This window comes from Erinaceus europaeus, chromosome 7 (genome assembly GCF_950295315.1).
Source record: "Erinaceus europaeus chromosome 7, mEriEur2.1, whole genome shotgun sequence".
NCBI lineage: Eukaryota > Metazoa > Chordata > Mammalia > Eulipotyphla > Erinaceidae > Erinaceus > Erinaceus europaeus.
The window spans coordinates 18,637,367-18,648,154 of NC_080168.1; the positions used below are offsets into that span (position 1 = coordinate 18,637,367).

The 10,788-nt window shown below is 39.4% G+C and overlaps 1 protein-coding gene across 1 annotated transcript in view; it reads right to left on the reverse strand.

The window, feature by feature from the left end:
• XRCC5 (X-ray repair cross complementing 5) overlaps nucleotides 1-10,788 on the reverse strand; it is a 108,768-nt gene that overhangs the window by 83,488 nt on the left and 14,492 nt on the right. Inside the window, exons 5-7 of the mRNA XM_060193945.1 lie at nucleotides 6,023-6,214; nucleotides 2,417-2,531; nucleotides 478-616 (exon numbers count right to left, since the gene is read on the reverse strand). Coding sequence (XP_060049928.1) covers nucleotides 478-616; nucleotides 2,417-2,531; nucleotides 6,023-6,214 — 446 coding nt within the window. The remainder of the gene's footprint in view (nucleotides 1-477; nucleotides 617-2,416; nucleotides 2,532-6,022; nucleotides 6,215-10,788) is intronic.

A 10,788-nucleotide genomic window follows, 5' to 3' on the forward strand; every position in this document is an offset into this window, starting at 1 on the left:
ATAAATAAATATTAAAAAAAGAGAGGGGAAAGAAAGAAAACTTCTGGGGGGCAGTAGATTCATTATGTAGACACTGAGCCCCAGCAATAACTCTGGTGACACACACACAAATTATATATATACACACATGCACAATCTATGGCAGAATATGAGACTTACAACTGGCATATAAAAGAAAAAGTCACCACAGAAGTAAAAATTAATGAATAAACAACAACAAAAAACCACTTGCTTCATTCATATTAATATAAGCATTCTCCTAGCTAGTAAGTTTCAAAGTTAAAAAGACAAGTATTAAAGTTCTGTAACTTGAGGCATCTACATTTTCTAGATTTCAGAAAACTGGATACACACTGTTAGGAATCTGTCTGCCTACAACAAACAAGCTATAGGCTCTGTCTTGTGGTATCATCAAAAGTTGTGTCTGTAGATCCTAGAGAAGTATCTTTAAATAAATACTACTACTCAATGACATACCTTGAATAGTATCCTCTTTGGGAACTTCAGTTTCATCATCATCATTCAAGCAATAAACTGTTTCTTTTTTTATATCTTCTTTTTTTAGTGATCTTGCATCCACAACTGTCCAAGACTTTTTAACTTTTTCAGGTACAATCTTATTTGCAAAAGAAAAACACAGGAAAAACAAGAAAATCAGATTCCAACTGACAAAAAAGCAAATACAATAAAGCCCTTGTTTTACTGAGAAATATCTAGAACAATTACTTAAAAATGTGTTGTTTTGCTTTCTCTTGCAGACTGTGGAACTTTTAGTTTATTATATAACCCTTTTGATATTTCACTTCCTCCCCAAGGTAATTCAAATACAACATCAATATTTGTATGTATACGCAAACTCTTTAAACAAAACTTTCACGTAGTTTAGTAAAAGACAATCATACATTTCTGTTTTCAGTTTCCCAACAGAAAAGAAAGAGTAGTCTATCAACAGTCAAAAATGAATTTAAAATCTTAAAAAGGACTAGACAAATGAAAAAAGGGAGGAAAAGGATGGAACTGGAGGTGACTCACTTACCAACACACACACACACACACACACACACACACACTAACCAAACTATCTCTAAGACTGTGAGAACTATGGTGATTATTGTTGGGAAGATGGGAGCATAGAACTTTGGTATTATGAGGAACAGTGGAACTACACTCTGTAATCTTATAATCATGTAAACCACTATTAAATCACTTTCTTCTTCTAGCGTTTGCCATTAAATCACTAATAAAAAAGAAAGAAAGCGGAAGTCAGGCGATAGCACAGCGGGTTAAGTGCAGATGGCACAGAGCACAAGGACTATAAGGATCATGTAAGAATCCTGGTTCGAGCCCCTGGCTCCCCACCTGCAGGGGAGTCGCTTCACAGGCGGTGAAGGAGGTCTGCAGGTGTCTTTCTCTCCACCTCTGTCTTTCCCTCCTCTCTCCATTTCTCTCTGTCCTATCCAACAACAATGACATCAATAAGAACAACAACAACAACAACAATAATAATAATGATAAAACAACAAGGGCAACAAAAAGAAAAAAAAAGTTTCCAGGAGCAATGGATTCATGGTGTAAGCACGGAGCCCCAGCAATAACCCTGGAGGCAAAAAAAAAAAAGAGAGAGAGAGAGAGAGTCCTGGAACTTTTGATTAATAATCTATTATCAATAAGGAAAAGAGAATTTAGCCTCTATAGACAATTCTTAAAACTTCCTCTCTGGGAGTCGGGCTGTAGCACAGCGGGTTAAGTGCAGGTAGCGCAAAGCACAAGGACCGGCATAAGGATCCTGGTTCGAACCCCGGCTCCCCACCTGCAGGGGAGTCGCTTCACAGATGGTGAAGCAGGTCTGCAGGTGTCTATCTTTCTCTCCTCCTCTCTGTCTTCCCCTCCTCTCTCCATTTCTCTCTGTCCTATCCAACAACGACAACAACAATAATAACTACAACAATAAAACAACAAGGGCAACAAAAGGGAATAAATAAATAAAATAAAATAAATTAAAAAAAAAAAAAAACTTCCTCTCTATAAGGGAGATAGCCAAGTGGTTATACAAAAATACTTTCATGCCCATGGCTAAGGTCAGGCTCAACCCGCGCACTACCATAAGGCAAAAGACAGAGCAGTGCTCTGCTAGAAAAAAAAAAAAAAAAAAGGAAGAAAGGAAGGAAGGAAGGAATGGAGGAAGGAAGGAAGGAAGGAAGGAAGGAAGGAAGAAAAAACTCTTTCTACCATGCCAATTACAGAAAAGCTAAACAGAGATTGAATGAACAGGCAGAGCAGTCAGAGAAGCAGTAATGATGTTACTAAGTAGCCCACACATGAACTGTCAGTTCCAAATATAAGTGTATTTGTCTGCCTAGTAACGTTTCTTTTAGAAATATATATACATATCTTTATATATGTGCACTCCACTTACTGATTTATACGCCACAATCCTTACAGACAAATTGGAACCAATGGTTAGTTGACAGGGCCAGGGCATGGGACGTCTCTCAATTTTCTTAAAGATACACAGCTGCCGCAGACTCTCACTTAATAAAGAAAAATGTGTGATGTAAGCAACAATTTTAATATGTTAACTTGGGCTGGATGGATGCTATGCTTGGCTTTCTAAAATGAGAAACGAACGGCTGTTGATCATGAAGAAAGGAACAGCAGGGGATGGCAGGAAAATGACAACCACAACTTGGGAACGAGCCAGGATACAACTGAGCTGGCTTAGGAAAAAGAGTTGAGTTCCTTTGGTGACAGGTGAAAACCACATTCTCGATCTTCCCTGATTAAATTCACTCCTTCAACTCGGCCAGTTGTTCTTGACTTTTTTTTTTTTTGCAAGACCAAGGACATTTTGAGAATATGATAAAAGAAAACTCAAAAATGAGTCAGCACAGAATCTAAAAGACTCACAAAACTGCCTGAAAACTGTGGACCTGAGACTAAGGGGTCCCCCACTTGAGAAAGTCAAATGGTGGGCAACATCCTACCACATCACTGATCATGGCACTGCAATTTATCAGTTAAGTCCGGTTCTCTCAAGTAAAAGGCCTGATGTCCACCCCATCAGTTGGGGCTCTAGTCAGGGAGTCCTGGGATGGAGCTTACAGTTAACAATATTTATATACTTTTCCCATATTTGGGAGCTACTCTCTTCCCTGATCCAGCTTTCTAGTGCTTTTTCCAACTATGACACCATCTCCCCAGACATTAACTTGGGTCCACCTACATGTTAGCTGTCAGGCTCAGGTGTGAAAACTAGTAAAGTCATGGGCTCCTTGGAATATACCCAAAATAGACCTCCTAGCTTTTTCCAAAGCAGAGACCCAAATCTTCATCTGCAATATTCTTGCCTTTAGGTTCATGATTAGTCAACAATTTGTTCTGCTTTCTATCTTAACTCTTTTTCAGCCACCAGGTTCCAGATGCTACCATGATGCCAACCTGAATTCCCTGGGCAAACTACCCCACTAATGTGTCCTGGAGCCCTGCCTCCCCAGATCCCTGCCCCACTAGGGAAAGACAGAGACAAGCTGGGAGTATGGATCGACTTACCAATACACATGTTCAGTGGGGAAGTGATTATAGAAGTCAGACCTTCCACCTTCTGCATCCTACAATGACCCTGGGTCCACACTCCCAGAGGGATAAAGAATAGGAAAGCTATCAGGGGAGGTGAGGGGATGGGATAGGGAGTTCTGGTGGTGGAAATTCTGTGGAACTGTAGCCCTCTTATCCTATGGTCTTGTCAATACTTCCATTTTATAAAGAAAAATTAAAAAGAAAAAAGGCCTTATGTAATGGATACACAACAGAGAGTTAAGTAAAGATTCTTTTTAAAGGAACTCAGCATTCCATATTCAACCTTGAGTTTCTTACTCATTCGGAATGGAAATTGGGAATTAGCAACAACACTATGCAGTGCTACTGCGTTTGTATATAAATGAAGATCAATTCTACTTTTACCTGGTCCCTTATAAAACACAACAGAGAAAAGTATTGGAGACAGAATTAATGACCAAATAGAGATCATACAATATATATACAATTCTCTTATATAGAAGAAAAACAGATCTACAAAGAGGTAAAGATAATTATCTGTCATGATCCAGTTATGGATAAATCTTTAACACCCTCAACACCCTCAGAAGTTCAGAAATAATTTAGAACAAATGATATTCTACTGGGTACCCTGCTTTCAAAGCTTATGGTTCACTGTGGTTTTGGATTCCTTGGGGGAATGAATGGGTATGAACCAGGTTTAACCTATTTTATAAATTATTTCTAATCTGAGTATGACACACATTTAAAACCAAAAAATGAGGCTTGGATTCTGATTCAGGTAAAATTGTAAAAATTGTTGGATTCTGATTCAGGGGAAATTGTTAAAAAAAAAAATTGGATTCTGATTCAGGGGAAATTGTAAAAAACAGTTGTAAAAAACTGTAAAAAAAAATACGGGAAATTGTAAAAAACAGGGGAAATTGTAAAAAAAAAATTGGATTCTGATTCAGGGGAAATTGTAAAAAACAGTTGCTAGAACTTCTGAAAACTGGGTTAGTTCTGCAGCACATCTGAAGCTCCTTCAAATCAAACTTATCATCATCTATGTTTTTAACATTTTTTCTTTCACTTCTTCTATTATGGCTATCACTGGGGCTCAGTGCTTGCAGAACTCCACTGTTCTAGAGGGTTGTTTTTGTTTTTTTTCTTTGATAGAGGGTGAGAAACAGAGAGAATTAAGAGTGGGAGGAAAAAAGGAACCGAGAGGAGACCTGCAGCACTGCTCCACTGGTTCATGAAGCTTTCTCCCTGTGGCTGGGGACCGGGGATTTGAACCTAGGTCTTCATACATGGCAACTTATGCATTCTACCAGCTGCACCACCACTTGGTCCCCCTTCTAAGGTCTAGGTGAAGTTCAGTTTAATATAATATTGTTTGCTAAGACTTTCTGTGTTGATGTTTCAAAAAAAAATTTTTTTTTCAGTAGGTACAATAGCTATGATTTCTATTCTCAACCATAATTTAAAAATTATTTCTGGGGAGTCAGGTGGTAGCACAATGGGTTAAGCACAGGTGGAGCAAATCGCAAGGACCAGCATAAGAATCTTGGTTCGAGCCCCCGGCTCCCCACCTGCAGGGGAGTCGCTTCACAGGCGGTGAAGTAGGTCTGCGGGTGTCTATATTTCTCTCCTCCTCTCTGTCTTCCCCTCCTCTCTCCATTTCTCTCTGTCCTCTCCAACAGCAACAACAACAATAATAACTACAACAATAAAACAACAAGGGCAACAAAAGGGAATAAATAAATAAATATTTTAAAAAATTATTTCTGGTGAACTATAATTGACAAATAATACATCCTGGATTTTAGATAAAGACAGTCTTGAAATTTTGAAGCAAAGAAATAAAGGAGGGATCCTTGTAAAGTGAAAATCTTGTCAGAATATAACTGCTAATTTAAAAGTGGACCCAAAGATGGTACATCTAATTGAGAATAGACATTAAAGGGTTCAAGGACTCAGGATCAAGCCCCCTGGTCCCCACCTGCAGGGGGAAGCTTCACAAGTGGTGAAATGGTGCTGCAGGCCTCTCTCTGTCCCCCCTTCAATAGTTCCCCTTCCCGTCTCAGTTTCTCTGTTTCTATCTAAAATAAATAAACAAATTGTTAAAAAACAAAACAAAAAACAAAACAAAAAACAAAAATGTGGCCCACAAAAAGAAATTACTGGTGAGTCCCTGAACAAGAGAAATTTATATAAGCACAACTAAGAATTTTACTAGGTGTTTTCTTTCCTTTTTTTAAAATTATCTTTATTTATTTATTGGATAGAGACAGTCAGAAATTGAGAGGAAGGGGAGGACACAGAGGGAAAGAGACAAAAAGACACCTGCAACCATGCTTCACCTCTCACAATGCTTTCCCCCTGCAGGTGGGAGCTGGGAGCTCGAACCTGGGTCCTTGTGCATTGCAACATATGCGCTCAACCAAGTGCGCCACCTCCCGGCCCCAGTGTCTTCTTTTCTTACCTGAAGGAATAAATTTCATCCAGTCCGTCTTCACCTTCTAAGGACACCATTATCTGTTTTACTATCTGAATACCTTCTTTTTGCTGCTCAGTAATTCCTTTCAAAGGAAATGAAGGCCCATTATGGTCTGAATGCATGCTGCCATCTCCTCCGCTCGCAGTCCCATCTTCCTTGTCAATTGGGAAAGGCAAACTGTCAGAAAAAGATCAACAGTAGTTGGATCTTGAAAAATTCAGGTTAAGTGAAATAAGTCAGAAACAGAAGGATGAATATGGGATGATCTCACTCTCAGGCAGAAGTTGAAAAACAAGATCAGAAGAGAAAACTCAAGTAGAACCTGAACTGGAGTTGGTGTACTGCACCAAAGTCAAAGACTCTGGGGGGTGGGGTGGAGAATACAGGTCCAAGAAGGATGATAGAGGACCTAGTGGGGGTTGTATTGTTATATGGAAAACTGAGAAATGTTATGTGTGTACAAACTACTGTACTTACTGTCGAATGTAAAACATTAATTCTCCAATAAAGAAACTAAAAAAAAAAAAAACACCCTGGGGCTGGGTGGTGGACACCTGTTCGAGTGCACATGTTATAGTGTGCAAGGATCCAGGTTTGAGCCCTTGGTCCCCACCTGCAGGGCGAAAGCTTTGGGAGTGGTGAAGCAGGGCTGCAGGTGTCTCTCTGTCTCTCTATCACACCATTCCCTCTCAAGATTTCTGGCTGTCTCTATCTAATACATAAAGATAGTAAAAAATAATAATAATAAAAAATAAAACTTTAAAAAGACTTTAAAAAAAAGAATATAAGCTCTGAAGTCAAATAATAAACTCAGCTCCAATTCTGTCACTCACTAGTTGGGAGAAAATAGGCAAGACAATCAGCTTCCCTGACCTTCAAATTTCTGTCTGGGACAGGGGAAGACAGCATAGTGGTTAGGCAAAAAAGACTATCATGTCTGAGGTTCTAAAGTCCCAGGTTCAACCCCCAGCATCACCACGTGCCAGACCTGAGTAGTGCTCTGATGTGTATGTGTATGTGCGTGTATGTGTCTTCTTTGGAACTTTCTAAATTTCTCATCTGTCCAATGGCATTTACCCACCTTTGTCAACAGTCTATCTTGGGGGAAGCTAAAGTAACTAAAGCTTCTTTGGGAAGAGGGAAATATATACGTTAGCATAACCAAATAATTGAACGAGTAGGGTTGGATGTAGCCTCAGATAGAATCAGAGTATCAGTTACCACAAAGACTGTGACCCTCTTGCTATTAACCTCACATGTCACCTTCATTTGCCTTCATGCTGGCTCCACTCTCTGACTTCACACTCTCAACAGATTCAAATCACCAAATTTCACTATCAAAGGACTGTGTGTTTAACCTTGTACTTACAATTTTTAAAATATATATTTTATGTTTTTAATGAGAGAGAAAGATACAGAGAGAGAGACACCAGAGCTCTGGGTTAAGGTAGGACTAGGGATTGAACCTGGCACCTCAGAACCCCAGGCATGAAAGTATTTTCATGACCATTATGCTGTTTTCCCTGCCCTCAAATTATGATTATTTTTAAAGCAAGAATCAGTTGCAACCCTGGATCCACATTTAAAAGATAGCAATCCTCACTCAAGACATAAGATTAAGGAACAGGAAGGGATGTTTCCCAGAAAAAGGCTGGCTGATACTCTAGGGAGACAAAGATAAATAAACCCCCATTAAGACCACACAGGCTGGTCCAGGAGGTAGCACAGTGGCTAAGGCACTTGTCTCTCAAGCATGAGGTCCTGACAATCCCTGGCAGCACATGTACCAGAGTGATGTCTGGTTCTTTCTCCCTCTCTCCTATCTTTCTCATTAATAAATAAATAAAATTTGCAAAAGACCACTCAGGGTCATTATAGAGACTGTCTATAAAATACTTAAAATTCAAGTAATGTTATTATTATATAGAATTTCTATACAGAAATCAGTTAGTTGCTAGAAATAGGTAAAAGCAATTTTTTTATTAGCCTGCCACTAGTCATGGGAATGCCCAATAATTGATATACAGACTGGAAAAGAAGCCAGCCAAACACATTCTATGATAATTTTATAATGATACTTTATAATAATAGCATTTTATGAATACTTTGATGTAAGCAATTTTACTGATCCTTATCATTGGGGAGATTAAGATCTCTAGCTGTTTTCTGGAAGGAAGCCAAAATTCAAAAGAAATAGAAATAACGTGGTTGAAGCCACATAGCTGGTAAGTGGAAGAGCAATGACTCAGCTCTGATTAAAAAAGCAAAGTTTAGAGGGCAGAGGCGGTGCACCTGGCTGAGCACACACGACACCATGCGCAAGACACACCTGCACGGGGAGGCTTCATAAATGGTGAAGCACTGCTGCAGGTGTCTCTCTCTCCCTCTCCGCCTCCACCTTCCCTCTAAATTTCTATCTTTATCTAAAAATAAATAAATTGATAAAGAAATAAAAATGAGTAAATTAATTAATTATCGAAAAGGCAAAGTTCTTTCCATTACAATATATGACCTTTCTTTGCCCTGGTAACCTGAACAACTGAACTCGGCCATCTTTTCAGCCCACTCAACATTATCTGCTGGTTCTCTCTATGTGCGTTATCTTCCCCCCCCCCCCCAGTCTTTCATTTACGATTCATAGTGGGTTACAAGACTGTGATACTACAATGTGTAATTCCACGCCACACCCACCACCAAAGTTCTGTGTCCCTACGCTCCTACCTCTCAGAGATAACAGATAATGACCATAGTTCTCAGAGTCTTAGAAACTTTTTTTTGTTTGTTAGTTTTTTCCTTTTCTTGCAAGTTCAAGTGCATCAGTTCTCTCAATGGCACATATGAGTGAAGCCATCGTAGCTGTCTTTCAATTCTTGACTGATTTCACTAAGCATAATCACCTCCAGTTCCATGATGGTTACTTTTAAAGTGGTTACTCTGTTATGGAATTTGCTATAATTAAAATAGGGCTTCCAATTTCAACTGCCTCAGGATACATGGTGCATGACGGATCTGCATTACCCATCAGATAAAGAGTTGGACCAGGAGGGCTGGGTGATAGCACAACAGGTTAAGCACACGTAGTGCAAAGCTCAAGGACCTGCACAAGGAGCCCAGTTTGAGCCCCCCTCTCCCGACCTGCAGGGGGGGGTCACTTCACAAGTGGTGAAAAAGGTCTGTAGGTGTCTGTCTTTCTTTCCTCCTCTATCTTTCCCTCCTCTCTCAATTTCTCTCTTATTCAGTAAAAAAGTGGAAAAATGGCCCCCAAGAGCAGTGGATTCACAGTGCCATCACTAAGCCCCAGAGATAACCCTGGGGGCAATAAATAAATAAATAAAGCGAGCTTGAGCACTGAGTGATGTAGGGTCTGCATGAGGCTGTTGTTTCATAGCATCAACACAGAATTAGGGATGAATGACATAGAAATGGGTTGAAAAGGTAATTTACAATAACAAAATTTTATAAATATTTTTTATATTTTATTTATTTTATTTTATTTATTTCTTGGATAGAGACTGAGAGAAATCAAGAAAGAAGGGGGAGACAGGCAGGGAGAAAGAGAGAGACCCCTGCAGCATTGCTTCATCAATGGCAAAGCTTTCCCCCTGCAGAGAGGAGACCAAGGGCTTGAACCCAGGTACTTGCGCATTGTAATAGGTGCACTCACTGCCCAGCCCTAATAACAGTTTTTTTTTTCTATGCTACTTTAGATTGGAAATAGTGGGGAGATAGCATAATGGCTATGTAAACAGACTCTAATGCCTGAGGCTCTGAGGTTCCAGGTTCAGTCCCCCAAACCACCATAAGCCAGAGCTGAGCAATAATACAAGAATACATAGATTAGAAATAAATTCTCTCTGTAATCAGCAGAAGAAACTGAAAAGTAGGGGACTAGGGAGATAGCATAATGGTAATGCAAAAAGACTTCTGTACTTGAGTCTGTGAATTCGCAGGTTAAATCCCCAAACCACTGTCAGCCTGAGCTGAGCAGTGCTCTGAAGGTGATGATGGTGATGATGATGATGACAATAATATTACAACTGAAAATTAGGTCCAAAGAACCAGCCTGTTCAGAACACAATGTTTCTTTGGCTTGCTCATTTTTGAATTTTTATTTTATTTTACTTGACTATTCAGCTTTGGCTATTGGTGGTATTGTGCATCAAACCTGGGAACTCTCACTTACAAGGCCTTTTTTCTGCTACTGTGCTATCTCCCTGGTCCCCTGACCTGCTGGCATATTTTTAGCACAGTTAAAATCATTAGTGATACAAAGAACACACCAAACAATAAAACCTAAAACTCTATTTGGTATGCAGGAAATTAGTGACACAGAAGGAAAGAATGTTCTCCAAGGAAAAGAAAAAAAAAATACAACCAGTATTTAAATTAGACAACCAGTATATAAATTCAACCAAGTAAAAGAAAAAGCTGATTCCTTTTTCAGCATGGCTTATAGTATCGGTCATACAAACTAAGTAGACTTGTCCAGGGACTTTGACAGAAGTGCAGTACGTTTCTACTATGTGAAGGCACTCCAAGATTATGAACAGGGAACAGAAACCAAAACGGGCTTTTGAAGTACTGAGAAAACCTCTACTGAGGACAGAAGTGTCACTTAAAAGCACTTAATTTCTCTGAAGCACTGCCTTAGTAAGTATCAGTCTGAACTGTATCTCTACAATTCTACAGCAAAGAGATTCCCCTCAGTAATCTTAAGAAATACATACATGTGGTCTGGGAGGTAGCAAAAT